The sequence below is a fragment of the Priapulus caudatus genome, unplaced genomic scaffold (assembly GCF_000485595.1).
Source record: "Priapulus caudatus unplaced genomic scaffold, Priapulus_caudatus-5.0.1 Scaffold410, whole genome shotgun sequence".
Taxonomy (NCBI): domain Eukaryota; kingdom Metazoa; phylum Priapulida; class Priapulimorpha; order Priapulimorphida; family Priapulidae; genus Priapulus; species Priapulus caudatus.
In genome coordinates, this window is record NW_014577471.1 from 158,450 (window position 1) to 175,677 (window position 17,228).

At 42.2% G+C, this 17,228-nt stretch overlaps 3 protein-coding genes across 5 annotated transcripts in view; 2 read left to right on the top strand and 1 right to left on the bottom strand.

Moving 5' to 3' along the window:
• Positions 1 to 4,343: 4,343 nt before the first annotated feature.
• On the top strand, positions 4,344 to 10,978 carry LOC106810105 (SNARE-associated protein Snapin-like). The gene is made up of 5 exons (XM_014813380.1): positions 4,344 to 4,573; positions 8,626 to 8,672; positions 9,592 to 9,713; positions 10,666 to 10,803; positions 10,957 to 10,978. The coding sequence occupies exons 1-4, from the start codon at positions 4,413 to 4,415 to the stop codon at positions 10,795 to 10,797; spliced, it is 462 nt and encodes a 153-aa protein (XP_014668866.1). The 5' UTR covers positions 4,344 to 4,412; the 3' UTR covers positions 10,798 to 10,803; positions 10,957 to 10,978.
• Positions 10,821 to 13,718, top strand: LOC106810103 (ubiA prenyltransferase domain-containing protein 1-like). The gene is made up of 2 exons (XM_014813375.1): positions 10,821 to 10,976; positions 11,316 to 13,718. The coding sequence occupies exon 2, from the start codon at positions 11,351 to 11,353 to the stop codon at positions 12,539 to 12,541; it is 1,191 nt and encodes a 396-aa protein (XP_014668861.1). The 5' UTR covers positions 10,821 to 10,976; positions 11,316 to 11,350; the 3' UTR covers positions 12,542 to 13,718.
• A 162-nt stretch (positions 13,719 to 13,880) lies between these two features.
• The window catches only part of LOC106810104 (uricase-like), a 13,890-nt gene continuing 10,542 nt past the window's right edge, over positions 13,881 to 17,228 (bottom strand). For all 3 annotated transcript variants that reach the window (XM_014813378.1, XM_014813379.1, XM_014813376.1), the window contains exons 6-8: positions 15,775 to 15,898; positions 15,041 to 15,136; positions 13,881 to 14,574 (exon numbers count right to left, since the gene is read on the bottom strand). In XM_014813378.1, the coding sequence (XP_014668864.1) occupies positions 14,500 to 14,574; positions 15,041 to 15,136; positions 15,775 to 15,898 (295 nt within the window). In that variant the 3' untranslated portion in view covers positions 13,881 to 14,499. The remainder of the gene's footprint in view (positions 14,575 to 15,040; positions 15,137 to 15,774; positions 15,899 to 17,228) is intronic.

Here is a 17,228-nt window from a genome sequence, read left to right on the forward strand (position 1 = left end):
GCCGATTTTCTAGATGGGACCATACTCCCCGTCAAGCAGAACTCACGAGATCACAGAAGAGTCCGGTCCATCCCGGTGCGCACACGCAGGACAAGGAGTCCTCCTGGTCTATACACGTTGCACCATTCCTACATCTATCACTGCATGCGGCTTCACAGATCCTACCTGAAATACATTGTCAACATAATCATGAACACAATAAAATGGATTTTTTGCTTGCATATATATATATATATATATATATATATATATATATATTTATTTATATATATATAGCAACATCCCGTAATATACAAATTCATCATTATTATATGGGTCCATCTATGTCATATGGAGTTCATTATTTATTGTTGCAGATCGAGTCTAATATGGTGTTGCCATTACTATCAGTTATTTTCACCATGTAATACATGGAATAACACACTATATGTTGTCATAGTTACGGCCTGCAGTACTCTCTAGCGGCATTACTTGGCTCAATATAGATTATAGCAACATGGCTTAATCACGCAAGATTACAAGACAAGTTTAAAATCTAGAATATATATATATATATATGTTCACGTTATTATGCATCTGCATATTTTATTTATGTGCATCTTGTTTAAAATGTATGAATTGATAATTACCAAAATACACAAATAAAATCAGATAAATTCGGACAAAGCTTACCAATACATGAAACCAGTAAGCAAGTGGCCAGCAGAAGACATTTCATTACATTGACGTGGTGAGAACGCATTGTCACATTGTCAAAGCAGAGGCTGCAGACGTGGCATTCTCATCTGATACAATTCACATGAATCGGACTGAAAATATAAACGAATAATGCGTTTTACTTACAAACACATTGCAAACATAACTAATGGATCACCCTTTGCTAAATTAATCTTACAAGTGTTGCATATAAACAGCTTGCAATTACGGAGCCGACTTGGTGATTGCTTTTGCAACTAGTCACCTGGTATATATATATATGTGGCAATGCCAATGATATAGGCCCTAGTTGATGGTATACAACTGAACAAAAGCGACAATAATTGGAGCGTCCAAACGAATAATATAAAAAGTAATACTACTAGTAGTAGTAAAATTGCCCCATGCATTGCCCATTGCAATACCACTATACTAGATTACTAGTACTAGATACTACCCGGGGCGTAAATCCCGGGGGATGGGGGGATGCATCCCCCCCGCTCTTGAAGGAGGGGGGGATGGCCTGTACAAATATCCCCCTAAGATTAAAAAAAAAGAGAAAAAAATGAAAGAAGGAAGAAGAAGAAAAAAGAAAGAAATGTGATTGTTTCAATTTCAGCATAATGCATGAGAAATGAGTTTTTTTAAATGTATGTATAACTGTATAGCCTACACGTATACAGTAGGTCACGATCATTTAGAGTACAGGGTCTCTAACCCTGTGAACTCCAAATGCGGAATGAAATTGATGGACGGCGGAGGGGCAAAATTAACCACAGCTGTATGCAACGTCCACAGTGAGATCCTCGACCAAATTGACATTGGACATGTTGCAAAGGAATTTGTAGCCAGGTCAGATATCAGAAAGAACATTTTTGGTAATTTCTAACCTCTAAGTCAAACAATCAAGACATCATTTAACCCTTAATGTGCCATAGATTTTGAGCCTAGTGCCATGGTACTCATCCTCCTGTGCCAGATTAATTTTTGGCTTTAAGAGAAAAAAAAGGAATATAACTTACAATGCACATGTTTTCCACCCCCAAAAAAACACGCCTAGAAGAAGGACTTTGGTGTGCACTACACAATAGAGTCACTCAAGTGCGCAATACAATGCATACAATTCAATGCGTACAATTCAATGGATATAGCAATGATTTTATTGACAAATGCGAGTATACATGAACTTGGCACTCCACTTTATGCGAGGATACATGCACAGGGCACTCCGCTGTGTGCGAGTGTACATGAACGTGGCACGTTAAGGGTTAACATCTGACCTATCTGACCTGTCATTTCAACAGGAAATAGTTTTTGTTTTCTGTGAACCCGATCAGATGTATAATAACTATAATAATCAAAATGTTTTATTGTTATCGCATGGCTCAGCATTCCATTCAACTAACTAATCCATTTCATATTAAAATCTATTTGGGGAAATGCATAGGCTTTGCATATTAAGAGCATTTCAAGAGAATTCATGTTCTTTACATGTTCTTTGTAACTGCGGATTTAGCAAGTAACTAGAAATTACAGATCAATATTCACTCTTTCGGAGTTCATTATAATAAAACACTACAGTTTGCAGCTGTTAGTATTTCGAAATATGTCCAAATTTTTTACTTTAAATGGTTGTCAAATTTGGCATGTGCGTGCATGTATGTATACATGTATGAAATAAATGTATGTACGTGTGTTTGTGTGTGTGTGTGTTTGTTGTTTGATACCTCCGCCCACGGAGTTAACGGAGTAACGGAGTGGAGGGGAGGTAATGTAATCGGTCTCGTTACCTCCGCCCACGGAGTTAACGGAGTAACGGAGTGGAGGGGAGGTAATGTAATCGGTCTCGTGTGTGTGTTCGTGTGTGTGTGTGTCCAGTCCGCGCGGCGCGATCGATAGCGCGTCAAGTCAGCGAGCGGCGATTCAGCAGCAGGCGAGTTAGTCAGCAGCAACCACCAGCGAGCAGTGAGTCAGCAGACGCCACCAGCGAGCGGCGAGTCAGCAGCAGGCGAATCAGTCAGCAGCAGCCAGCAGCGAGCGGCGAGCCAGCTCGTAACACATACATGTTACATGCTGGCGGAGGTATGCACTCTCCGTGAGTGCCCTCTGTCTAGTTCGTTTGTGTGTGTGTGTGTGTGTGTGTGTGTGTGTTCGTGCGCGATCGCGCGCGTGTGCGTAAATTATTGTGGGCTTGTGCTCGTGCTAGTATGTGATGGCTATCGCCGATCATCCCCCCAACTCCTCGGTACGGATTTACGCCCCTGACTACTACACAGGCACTTGAAACGTTTCAATAGTAAAATGCTGGTAAATAAACACAAAATGCATTCACTACCAAAGACTGTTTCTCTACGCTCTTCCGTCTATTATTTTAACAATAATTTCCTGTAAAGGCTGTTCAAATGCTTCTCTGCAATACACCGCACGGGCCCAAGCCAAGTTTAGCACCCCTGATTAGTTTACACATAATTATGCGAAAACATATTTGCGGGGTCCTAAACTATCCTTGATCCTGCAGCACGCACGCCGCTGTGCACAAATAATGAAATAACAAAATTAGCTGTCAGTGTAGCCCGACCAGGCTGTGCGACGGAATGTCTATAGTCTATACATAGGTATTGTAACCCTATGGGTATACATGGGTATTGTAACCCTAGCAATACCGTTTCTTGGAGCTACTGTCAGTGTGACTGTGTGGCACTGCCACTGCCTGGCATTGCCGCAATGGGTACCGTAGTAACCGACTGTATTTACAATCTATTCATACATGTTACTGCATAATAAACCACAACCGAACTCACTGCTAGGGAAATTTAACAGTTGCTAATTGAATTTCTCATGATAAATGACTAAACTGCTTACTTACATTTTCAGCACGACCACGGAAACGTTTAGCAGGATAAGAAACACCGCAACGGAGTCGGACCGAACAGACCGCAACGAACCGAGATGGACCTAAACGGGGGTGCGCGCGCGCGCGTGTGTGTAATGTGTATCTCTCTCTCGCGCGCGCTAAAAGATCTCTCTCTCTCTCCTCTCTCTCTCTCTATCTCCTCTCTCTCTCTCTCTCTCTCTCTCTCTCGCTAGAAGAAGATCTCTCTCTCTCTCACGCTCTCGCTCTCTCTCTCGCTAGATCTCTCTCTCTCTCTCTCTCTGTGTATTTCAACCAGAATTTAGCATTGCAACGATGTCGTGTGGCCGCTGGAAAATAATTATATCTATGGCAATACCTATGAAAACCTCCATGATATTTACTGAATATCTATGCAAATTGAAGTCCGTTTCGGTCCATTCCGGTCTCTTTATGTTCAACATGCAGTGAAGTGCGGTGAAAAGAAAACAGACGAGATTTGCACTTTTTGCAGGTGTAAATTTAGACTAGTACCGTGTCTCTACACTTTGCCAGAGCCTAGCGTCAGTATTTATAGCATAGACGGAGAACCCATCTAGTATCGATAAAATTGGCAGCGTCATCTATTGCCGATAACGTCTACTATTAAAATAATCCAAGCTTTTTTATTTAAAATTTGTGTACTTAAATATATTGGGAATAAAATAAAAATAAATAAAATAAAAGATTCTATAATAAATAAATAAATTTATGTAAGAAGTGTGACAAAGGTATACATGTATGATGTACGAAAACAGCAGCATGCCATAACACCGGTCGGTCAGTCGCTGCGGCATCTCGTGTATGGTTGAATTTGTAATGGACAATGGCTGAACATCCTGTGAGTGATTCGGATTCTACCTACACAAATGACACTATTTCAGAAAGGCTACTAGACATTTCTTCGCGCGATGCACTAGCTGATGGAATTCTCGGTCTACTAAAACCCCTTGTTGAGGAAGTCGATGAAAGAGTGCGCGACACAAGGTTAGAGATAGATTAGAATTCCAAAATAAAATTTTGCATATATATGGGCCGGCTATAGCCTATAGACTATAGTATAGATAGAATAACATTACTAGGTACATTATCATGTTATGATTATCTGAATGTCTGACCAGGGGCGTAAGCCTACGGGGGCCTGGGCGCGTGCACCGTCTGCCCCCTCCCAAATTTTCTGTGCCCCGCAGGTGCATGCCCCCCTACTGGAAATTCATGCTTGATAAAAAAAAAAGAATTAAAAATCAAATGCCGGTTAGAACAGTATAATACAAAGAAAAGTCTATATATTGTCCCCCCCCCACGAAATGTAAGGCCCCCCAGGCCCTCCGCTGAAAAAATCCTAGCTACGCACTTGTGTCTGACCAGTATCACAGGCACTTGAAGGCGTTTCAAACTGTAAACACACTGCGCCGCCATTGCCGCGCACACTGACATATATAATATTAGTAGCAGGTGGAAAGCGCCGAACTGCCCGCACCGCGTATCGTTAACGAAATTCGCCGCCTTAAACTGTCTACGTCACGAACTTCTCAGAGCACCAAGCAAGGTAGTATATTTGTGCTGTTATTATGGACAACATAAAAAGTATGAAGAATACAATTAGAGTTTCTATTTACTTTCATCTCATATAGCCTGTCCTTAACTCCCTAATTTGCCCGTGGGCATTCGATGTAAGCAAACGTTCGTTTCACAACAATCCGCATGAATTCGAAACATATCTGCTGTGGCCCCAGACGCAGCTAGCCGATATAGCGAACATCGGTAAACGAGGCATTGGCAAAGATTATTTGTCGGCAGCCCATGAAAATTCCTTGTAAACTTAAGCCGGCGAGTTTCTCACTATAATCTCTTCTGCTTTTTTTCTTTCGTTTTCTTTCCGATGCACTGTTCTGCCCACCCTTGTTTATGCGTCTTAGTTTATCTAGCTTCTGATGCGATCCTGAAAGGGGACTGTCACAAACATTTTGTTGGCAGAAAATTAAAAAACCCAACATCAACATTTCGCAGCGGTTCGAGTTTTAATAATAATTTTCAGCAACATGAATACACAGTGAACTAATTATTTATTTTCCTATATTGTAATATTCTTATATAGCCACACAAATCAGAAACAAGAAAAACTGTTGTGGGCCCCACTTTGGTGCACCATACACAAATCAAGCATGACATCGCACCACCGCAACCAGCAGCACTGAGCACCGAGTGGACGCCAGTATTGTGTAAATAGTCTAGGTAAAAACACTACATTCAAATCGATCAAAGATTTTTGCAATTTAACCAACGTAAAAACATTTATATCAGGTGGAGAGCTTTTTAGGATATATTTAGTAACGTTAGTAACTTTGATGTAAAAAAATCTACAAAAAAAAAAATATAAGTTTTCAACTATAAATTTTCAGGAAATTCGTGACGTAGACACGTTTAACGCATGGGCGAAAGTTCTCGTTACGCATCGTGCGCAGTGGCTAACGAACGCGAGAATTTCGTCAGTCTTTGTGTATTCGACGTGACACAGCCTCAAGTTATGAACAGAGACATTATGTTTATTTAACAATGAACACTGTTCTTGAAAGGAGAACAAGATGCGAAGCTTTGGATGTGTATTTGCTGTTGGAAATCGTTGAGAAAATGCAGCGAGCGTCGATCCCCGCGGAATTTTTGGTTGATCGCGCTTTCTCACCTGCTATATATTTATGTGTCAGTGTACGCGCAATGGCGGCGGCGGCGTGTGTTTACAGTTGAAACGCTTCAAGTGCCTGTGGACAGTATCATGTCGGTAATATTATTATTAATGTATTGTGCCAGTATTACTAGAATTATTACGTGCTATTGTTTTTATAATGTTACCACGAACTTCATGATGAAGTTCAAGTTGTTGGGCATGCTGTTGTACGGTACAACTACAACAAGTACTTGAACTGAAGTAGGCCTACAACTACTGAACTAGGTACAAGTTTTGGATCAAGTATAGTTTGGGACCCCCGCAATATGTTTTCTCATATGTGTTAAACTAGTCTGGGATGCTAAACTAGGCTTGAGCTATTCATTTTATCAATATATAGTCAATACATCGAGACTACAGTGAAATAGAAACGTGCAATGAATAAATGGGATCACCATGCAGCAATGTTAGCATTATGAGGATGTGTTGACGCAATTTCGAACAGTGGTCACAACACATTGATTATCTGCTGTGTGTCATGTGCGCGTATACCGTCGCAATATGTCACATCCTGTGTGCAAATTACGTATTATGTAATGATAAACCAAGGCAGACAAAAGGATCGAAAAAAGGGAAAAATAGAAAGAGTAAACATAGGCCTACTATGCACAGGCACTTGGAACGTCTCAATAAAAAAAATAATGGTAAATAAACACGAAATGTAACCAAAGTCTTAATGTTTCTCTACTCCTATTTCGCGCTATGATCACCTGTAAATGCCGAGTCAAATGGCTTATCGCTTTTTTCTTTTCTTTTTTTTTTTTTTTTTTCTTTTTTTTTTTTTTTTTTTCCAACACACAAGTACACCGAACGCCCGCCGCCGCTGTGCTGGCGTGCACAACAACATGATAAGAGAGTTATTCATCCTCTCTATTTCACTTTATCACTCTCTTATTCATCGTTGGATTTGTGCACGCAGGCACGAGCGTGGGCGCGGCGGGGTCGTTATTTTTTTTCTGGTTGTTATTTTGCTTGTTGGTTTGCTGTGTTGCAGATAAGCATTTGATCGATTTACAGCGGTGTGCAACGTAAGCGTGACAGGCAAAGAGAGTACGAGAAACATTAAGACTTTGGTCGAATTTCGTGTTTATTTCCATTATTTTTTTATTGAGACGTTCCAAGTTGCCTGTGCTATTATGCAACTAAAAAAAAAAATTTACGCTTTGTAATTTATACAGGCGAAGCACTAAATCTTACGATGTAATCATTTATCATTTCGTCACTCACCATTTCACAATTAATAAATGTAATAACTGAATCTGTGAAGTATTCACTGCAGAGAAAGAAAAGATAAATGCTAGTAGGTCCACTTGTTTTTGGTTATCAAAATTACTTTTACCATTGTTATGAAACCAGAGGAACTCATGCCAGGGTTCAATTAATGCATAGAGTATATTCTAATCAATAGGTTGTTTTTTGTCACAGTTATATGGACACTTTTAAAACTCAATATTTGACTTACCTTACTGTTTATAATTGTGACTATCACGTTGAAAAACAAATTTGAAGAAAGATGCAATATGTGTTCAGGGGTAGAAATTAACTTTTGAACACGGGAGTCCAACGGACTGGACCCTTCCCTTAAAAGAGGGGAGTCCGCAGCAAAATGAGGGAGTCTGCAGTCTGAGGTTCAAAATTAAAGATATTAACAATAACGCATACATGTGCTTATTTTTAAGATTCATGCGGTTGCACGTCTGCCAAATTTTCTTTGTACATTAGCTGAAAAAGTACGGTAATCCCACGAGGCCGTGCTCCTGAACGAACTAGTTAGTATGGCATAATTTTTAGGGAGTCACACGGACTCCTGCATATATGTCAAATCAGGGAGTCTGGCAGTAAATCAGGGAGTATTTGACTCCTGACTCCCGTTAATTTCGCACCCTGTGTGTTTGTAAACATGGAGGTTGTACTACATAGTGTTACCAAAACAAATTATTCATGAGTCTATTAAGTAAGAAATAATGTGTTTGAAACTGTTCATTCATTAATATAAAGTTTTATATAGAAAACCTAATTTTCTGCAAGCTATATATACCAAATAGAATGAATTGTATTGTAATTGAATGAAACTAGATAAATATTATTGAATATACACTGGCTCATACAAATAGTAGAGATTTGCAATAATCTTTCAAGCAGATTTTCTCTGCAAGACATATTTTATATCAAATAAATCTATCTGTTGTATAGAAGCATAAATAGGGTACAAAAATTGTTGACTAATAATCTTGTTAATATTTTGTAACTCAGATTGTTTCATTATTCATATCTGAGATTTATTCGCGTATAAAACTGTGATTCTTTTTTTCAGGCAGAGCCAAGCAGAACTTAGAGTACAGATTGCAACCTTGGCAGAAGGTTGGTATTCTCGGTAAATAGTTGTGTGTATATATATATATATATATATATACATGCATTGTGGGATTGCGTAGGCAGGCATGCATGAGTTAGTGTATATGCTTACACATGTTCGTTCTACGATGTGTTTTCTTCATGCTATTAAGCATGGAATATCAGTATAAGTCGCATAACAATCTAACCAATCGCTCGTCGTCAAGAAAAATCTGTTTGACGGTGGTTCACCATGTGAATTCGTAATCACGTGTTGTCGTCGCATGTGCAGTCTTCCTTCCTGTCTAGTAGGAAATTAAAAGCTAGCTTCCTTGCTGTGATGACATAATATCGTCTCGCTCAACGCAAGAACGCTGACGTTGTGTAGGTGTGCAGTGTTTGATCACCTGTCTGCTTCTTTTCCTATAGTACTGACTGCCAACAGTATTGCGTAATTGTATTACGTAGGAGGGATAGGCTTCGCCTACGCATAATATGAATGGTATAAGCCCCTACTGTGCAGTTCAAGCAATGATTTGCCTCGCAACTGCGAGTTTTACTCTGCTCGATACATCTAATAACTATGCACGTTGTGACCAGCACTTCTGTTCCTTCTCGGAGAATTAACTCCTAAATAAACCTTCGGAAGATGTGAAGAGCCGTGATTCGCTACAGAGTATTATCATACATTGTGAAAAGTGCATGCATATATATGTGCAAAGAATTGTGCCCTAGAAGAATAGCATCGTACCTTGGAAGGAGTCCAGGCATCTAATGTACAACTTTCTCTACGACTCTGATCGTACTCTAGCAGGAGTGGAGCAGGTACCAGTGAGTCACACATGTAGCCTCTACTCGGCTGTTTGCTAACGTGCGTTTTCGTGGAATTTACCGGTTCGCCGTGGGAACGATGTGTAACGTCCGTTCTCGTCGTGTCGTTGTGTAGAGTTGCGACGCGTGTCTGAGGATCAGGGCTTCATCCCTCTGGAGCTCGACAACTACGTAAAGAAGCTGACGAACACGAAGCGCCGTGCGGTTATCGTCAACAACATTCTACAGAACGTGCAGGTACCGCCATCTGCTGGCATTTTCATTGATTGTCTGTAGTACAGTGAAAAAAATACACGGGGGCTCGGGGCGATTTAGCCCCCGAAATGCCAAAAAGAGCCCCGGAAATGGCAAAACGAGCCCCCGTAAATTTGCATAGAGTTCAATGCAAACCAAATTTTAGAGTGCTATTTTTATCCACGCGAGCTTAAAAAGTAGCCCCCCCGAAAAATAAATAATATTTTTTTCCCTGCTGTAGTATGTAGCATTTGCTGACAGGTAGCGGAAAGGCAGTCGGCTTTTACCGGTGAATTTTTAACGGTTTAATGTATGGAATGCGTGCAAGGTAGACACATAGAAATAACGAGAACACATGAAAGATTTACACATGAAAGATTTATATCAGAAACGGTGCATTGTAGCAACGAAAGCTGTAAGGCTTGCTTTACCGTATATGATCGCGTAATAACCGCGGGCGCCTATAAGCCGCACCTCAATTTGAATCGGGTAACCAAGTATTGCGCCTAGTATATTTCCCCTCACGGTATGGCGCACTTATAAACCGCAGAGCAAATACAGGGTTGAAATCTGAGGCAAAATTTGCGGTTATTACGCGAGTATATATGGTACTTGTCTCCAAGGCATAATAATGAGGTTGTATATCGTCAGAATTTACGGTAAAGTCACCCACTGTGTATTTTGTAGCATTAACTGTGTCCATGGGTTTTGCTTTGAAATGCCTTGTTGCCTTTTGGCAATTGCACACATATCATTAAGGAATCGTAGTTTGTTCCATGTATTATGTGTTAGTCACTTAAACATAAATTTATTATCAAACTAATTTTAATAGTCAGTTCAGTAAACCCAGTAAATTGCCTTTTATGAAGTTCTGTCTTTGCACGAGTTTTACTGCGTGCTTGTACGAAAAGAAAACGAGTAATTTTTTTTACATGGCTTCTTTTTTCATCACCAGGGAAGACTTACTAAACTCCATAACAACATTGCGAAGGAAGCTGAGCAGAAGAAAAATCAATTAGAAACGTCTAATGAACCAACAGGTGGAGCCACAAGCGTAACACAGAGTTCTGAAGGAAGCCAGCAATAGATGCAGGCTGAACATCACCAGGGAAGACTTACTAAACTCCATAACAACATTGCGAAGGAAGCTGAGCAGAAGAAAAATCAATTAGAAACGTCTAATGAACCAACAGGTGGAGCCACAAGCGTAACACAGAGTTCTGAAGGAAGCCAGCAATAGATGCAGGCTGAACAGTAACAAATCAGGTCATTCATCTTCCCATTTTACTTGTTAGGTCTTTATATTTATTTTTAAGGTTAATTACAGGACTATATATAGTCATATATGTTGGACAGATATATAGGACTGTTAAATGTTATTAAATCTGTTAGGCGATATAGGTCTATATAGCCATAATGTTAGGTTATTCAATTATATTATAGGTTAGGATATATAGGACTACTGTGTTATATATAGAACTAATACGAACTATGTCTAGCTATTGATGTTATGATGTATAGAACTATGTGTAGCTATATATATATATATATGTTATGACGTATAGCTATAGCTATAGTTGTTAGATGTGTGATTATGTCGTGCAGGTAACCAGCGATCTCTCGCCCCCCGCGTCGCTACGATGGCACAGTCACGCCGCACCAGACTGCTACGAGTACCTGAGGTACGATTCAACTTCTCTCCCAAAGACGTGCGCAAAGCCCGCCGCGACGACGACGACGACGTAACCACGGAAACCGCGGCAGACGACAGCGCGGCGGCGAGCAACGCGTCGGAGTCGAGCTCGGAGCACGACGACGTTGCCGCGGCGACGGGCAAGCCTAGCAATGAGGCGACACCGTCGGAGTCGCGGCGAATGCGGCGCCTGCACTCTAGTGCCGTCTACGACGCGCTGCGGCCAACGCACCCACGCCTCGCCTCCTATTGGATGGCGCTGCGGCCGTGGTCGTTCAGCGCGTCTCTCGCGCCTGTCGCCCTCGGCACCGCGCTCGCGTACAAGTCCGGCGGCGGCGACGCGGCAGCGTTCCACGCGGGGGCGCTGATCGCGACGCTCTTCACCGTGCTGTCGGTGCACGGCGCGGGCAACCTCGTCAACTCGTTCTTCGACTACCACCGCGGCATCGACAGCGCGCGGGCGGACGACCGCACCCTCGTCGACGCGATCCTCACCACCGAGGAGGTGATCAACTTTGGCGCACTTCTGTACTTTCTCGGCTGCGTCGGGTTCGTCGCGATCGACTGGCTGTCGCCCGCGCGCATGGAGCATCTTGCGCTGATCTACTTCGGCGGGCTGTCCAGCTCGTTCCTTTACACGGGCGGCTTCGGCCTGAAGTACATCGCTCTCGGCGACGTCGTCATCGTCGTCACGTTCGGACCCGTCTGCGTGCTGTTTGCGTTCATCGCGCAGGCGGGCCGGCTGTCGCTGCTGCCGCTCGCGTACGCGATCCCGCTCGCGCTCAACACGGAGGCGATTCTGCACGCTAACAACGCGCGCGACGCCGCGACGGACGCGCGCGCCGGCATCGTCACGTTGCCGATCCTGCTCGGCGCGACCGCGGCGTACGCGCTCTTCGTGCTGCTGCTGTTCGCGCCGTACATGATGCTGACGGTGGCGGCGCTGCACTGCGGCGCGGCGTGGCTGCTGCTGCCGCTGCTCACGCTGCCTGTAGCGTTCCGCATGGAGCGGCAGTACAGGGGTCGCGACCTGCGACGGCTGCCGACGCGGCTCGCGAAGATGAATCTCGCGTTCGGCATGCTGTATAGCGTCGGATGTTTGATGACGCCCACCAATCAGCTGCCTGGATTCGCATGAACACTGTGTGGAGCCATCCTGGTATGATGTCTGTATCGAGCCATCACCAGATGAACTGATGAAGATTGTATTAAGCTATGCCTAGATAAACCCTGTATGAAACCGTATATGGGTGAACCCTGTATGGACCCATCGTTGGGCATCTGCAAGTTTATTTTTAATGACGGACTATAACTGGCTGCAATTACCTAAAACCAGCGAAAGTTGGTTACAGCTCAGTACTGATGGCGAAAGGCAGTGGACTGGTGCGTGTCTGTGTGCATTGTTTTTCGTTTGCATCACGTAATGGTATTCTGTGTTTGTGAAGCAATGTAAGAATTACGTGCCACATGCGCATGATGGTGGGATAATTATCTGTGAGACTGTGAGTGCATGCTGCAAAGTATTTGGTCATCCCCTCACGTAGTCGTGCTGCAAGACTCATAAGATGTACTCTTAAATGTCTACAGAGATGGAATTAAGATCTTGTGAGTTGTAAGAAGTAGGACGAGAGGAAGTGGTATATCCCCCCGGGTGCAATGATTACTTCCTGTTGACACTATGGTCTGGTTATGCGCACGGAATTTACGTGCTCGTGTAGCGTAGGAACAGTTCTAGTAAAGATTTATTTACGTGTCGCTTGGAATGTGCAGTTGTGATAGACCCGATTTAAAAAAAAAACAGTTTTGCCCACATGGTTTATGGAATTTTGTTGCATACTTATGAATACATCTGTAAAACTGATGGCAGACCTATTATTTTTTAAATGATGTCAATAGGTGTGCGACCTTGTAACATATTACTTGATGTACTTATATAATATTTTATGGATATGTTGAAATGCTGACAGAATGCAAGAATACCCTCTACTGCAATTGTCTGATAGTTATAGGCATTAGTGTGCTAGGAACAGCCTGGGGTTAATCCGAGTGTGGGGACCGCAGCACTGTGCCATTTAAAGTGCGTAATCGTATCAGACCTTCTGTTATATTGCTCCTAATTGGCCCTTGAGAGGGTAAAGCTAGAAGACTGCAAGACACGATCGTTCTAATGAGGCACCTATATTATACAGGAATGTGTCGCCAACGATGTAGTAAACAATCGTCTTTAAATACATTTTTGCATGATTTTGTGCTGGCTTCTTTTCGGAGTGTCCGAGAATGTTTAGAGGAATAAATGAATATGTATGTATTATACAGAACTCTCTACATTTTTATTTGTAACCTACAAATTTGTTTTGTAGCATTATAACAGATACCACAAAGTTGCATTATGCAACTGGTAATCCCTCTGTGTAATCCCTTACGTGTACATCTTACCAGCGTACACGTGTTAATATCGAATCATATCAAATCATCAGTTGAATTTGTTTAACATTCGGTTTAATAATCAGTGTATGTATATTATGTAAAAATTAAAAAATTGGATATTTCCATAGTTCAAAGTTCTAATGGTAGTGTTATTATTATGAACAGTAATGTAGAAAGGACCACAATGCAAATAAGTGTGCAAGTCATACTTTTTGTGCATGTAAGTTGTTCTCATATTTCTTGTGCAGACAGGTATAGCATAATCGACCTAGCAACAATATCACAGGGAACGTGGTTAACTCATGCATCCGGGTGTGTTAATTATTACTGTAGATACGTGAACAAGCAGGGGCATGTACAGGATTTGTACCAGGGAGGGGGGTCTAACCGTAACCCAAACTTGCGAGCACGCATCAAAAATTTTGAAATTAGACCCCCTTAGATGCGTTTTTTTGCGAGAGCAGGGGGGGGTGTCTGGACCCCCTGGACCCCCCCCAATGTACACACCCCTGAACAATAGTTAATTATCACAGTCATCACGCAAGCACTACCAGCTACTGATCATGATACCCACCACTGAAATTAAGTATTGCGTCTCTATAATATTTCCTCGATGTCAATTTTATGGACAAAGTACAAGTGCCATCCGAAGATTACAAAAATGGTGGATTACAGCTTGGCCTTTTTTGCTCTTGCCAAAGTGGCTTTGATGTTGCCGGATGGTTTATCAACGGGCATGAATACCTGAAAATACACAACCCGCATTATTCGTTATATCAAGAGCTAATAATACATAATGTAATGCTAATCACGTAATGATAATTATGTAATACATTGCGTATGCTAATTAATGCATAAACGTATTATCAGGAGTCTATATCAATATTGATAGACTCCTGGTATTATTAATTAGCTTTTAGTTATATGCAGAATATATAGCAAAATACGTTATATTGAGCTATACGGCTCACGTCACGCATGGATGGAATAGGAAAATCAAAAAACGAGCAGTTTATTCTAAGCACTATATAGTCTACTTAAGTCGTTCCGTAGCACTTGTATTTATATTCGAAGGTGGAATTCTGAAAAGTTCTAGCTGTTCCCACAGCGAGCTCTACTTAATGATCTACTTTCTCAATGATCCCCAATGTTATATTTCAGCTAATACAGTAACACATGAGCTGTGAGCGTGCACGTGAACCGCCCCTACCTCATTCACTGATCCCTTGAAGTTGAGCGCAGGAAACTTTGTGTAATCCACGTTGTAGGCGTGAACATTTGGTAGTTCTATCTCCATGAGGTCAATCTGAGATAGAGGTATTACAGAGTTTTTATTGCTAGAATTTCTTCAAATTGTTATAGACTAGCTTATGAATCACATAACTGTGTCTACGTGATTAAATACATCCGGGTGTTGATCGAGTCTGCGTGGGGACAAGGCACGTGTTATGCATATAGGCAAAAACCTAGGTTTGAAAACCCCTGAATTGTTTGAGACCTTGTGCAAATATTTCGGTCATTGTAATACAAGCAGTGAGAATGTAAACCTGGAATGTAGACATGAATGAAAGTGTTCAGTGGAAGCGTGCTGGGCCCATAACCTGTTGGGTTTATCGTAGCTCTAGCTAGTACTATAGCCCGCTTTCATTAACTGCTGCAGGGCGTTAGCGGGCTATAGCACTAGAGCTAGGTTCATCGTAGCTTCCGGTAATGGCGTAGAAATTGAATGATTGTGTTTGCTTTGTTCTCAATTTCGGTTGTTAAAATATTCCCCCATCACGACAGCTGCAATGAACCCAACACCCCAAATCAGGTTACCTAGTTAAATTCTATTAGCAAATAATGTGCTCATAGCATATTACTACATAATTATTAGGGAATTATTCTATGCTATTAGTTTACGATTCCGTTTACGGCCTAAGTAGGTATCTAATGCCGGCATACCTCCTGAACCTTGGCCATCGCGGTTTTTATTGTCAGGTATAGCGTGTGTTGTACGGAGGGGGAGAAGACTCCAGTATCAGAAGGTCCTCCGAATTCCTCTAGTATCGAGGATTTTACCACCTCCCTTCAACGCAGAAAAAAACAGAGTAAGGTCGTGTTTTTCCGCTGCCTATCTAAATAGCTATCGATGAAGCTTATCTGAACAGCCTATCGAAAAATGTTTTGTAAAACTCGGGACCAAGGAAATATGATGAAACCACGATGCCAGGCCATGGCGGTGTAATGTAGCAAGTGTGTTGGAGCGTTACTTATATATGTAGCCATGGCATGCACTCCGCCTTCACTACTCTGTTGTGGAATGAAAGGCTACGTAAACGAGAGCTATAGCAAAGGGCAGCTCTGACATTTCTATGTAGGAGCGGTTTATGGACAGCAATCCGATTAGAGGGTGCTATATGCGGACTTATCTCGAAGCTACATTTACACAGCAAGTGTGCATATAGGGACTGAGGTAGATTATATAGATCCACCCCCCAGCCACCCCATGGTGGCGCCATTGCTGCTACTGCTCTCTCTCTCTCTCTCTGCTCTCCTCTCTCGCTCTCTCTCTCTCTCTCTCTCTCTCTCTCTCTCTCTCTTCCTCCTGCTCTCTCTCTCTCCTCCTCTCTCTCAACTCTCTCTCTCTGCTCTCTCTCTCTCTCTCTCTCTCTCTCTCTCTCTCTCTGCTCTCTCTCTCTCTCTCTCTCTCTCTCTCAGTCTCCTCTCTCTCTGCATCTCTCTCTCTCTCTCTCTCTCCTCTCTCTCTCTCTCTCTCTCTCTCTCTCTCTCTCTCTCTCTCTCTCTCTCTCTCTCTCTCTCTCTCTCTGCTCTCTCTCTCATCTTCTTCTCGCTCTCTCTCTACTCTCTCTTCTGCCCTCCTCTCTCCTCTCTCCTCTCTCTCTCTTCTCTCTCTCTCTCTCATCTCTGTGCTCTGCTCTCTCCTCTCTGCTCTCTCTCTCTCTCATCTCTCTCTCTCTCTCTCTCTCTCTCCTTCTCTCTCTCTCCTCTCTCTCTCCTCTCTCTCTCTCTCTCTGCTCTCTCTGCTCTCTCTCTGCTCTCTCCTCCTCTCTCTCTGCTCTCTCGTCTCTCCTCATCTCATCTCTCTCCTCCTCTTTCTCTCTCTCTCCTCTCTTCTCTCTCTCGAGCTCTCCTCTACTCCTCTCTTCTCTTGCTCTCTCTCTCATATATACTATATATTATTATATATATAATTTAGTTTTAGGCAAATTAAGTTAAATTTACATCAGCAAATATTGAAAGACTAAACTGGAGACATAATTATGCGGCTCATGTTGCATAATTATGTGCTCCAGTTGTAATATTTTTTAAATTTTTCTGTATAATATTTATATGGTTATATCTTGTATGACCAGGAGGTTGTGCCTTAATTGAAAAGGATCAAGTATTATAATATC

Excerpts from the sequence above, each read along its gene's own strand:
- LOC106810103 (XM_014813375.1), top strand. The coding sequence starts at position 11,351 with ATGGCACAGTCACGCCGCACCAGACTGCTACGAGTACCTGAGGTACGA.
- LOC106810105 (XM_014813380.1), top strand. The coding sequence starts at position 4,413 with ATGGCTGAACATCCTGTGAGTGATTCGGATTCTACCTACACAAATGAC. Across the intron at positions 8,673-9,591 it reads GATTGCAACCTTGGCAGAAG|AGTTGCGACGCGTGTCTGAG; the intron begins GTTGGTATTCTC and ends GTCGTTGTGTAG. Across the intron at positions 9,714-10,665 it reads ACATTCTACAGAACGTGCAG|GGAAGACTTACTAAACTCCA; the intron begins GTACCGCCATCT and ends TTTCATCACCAG.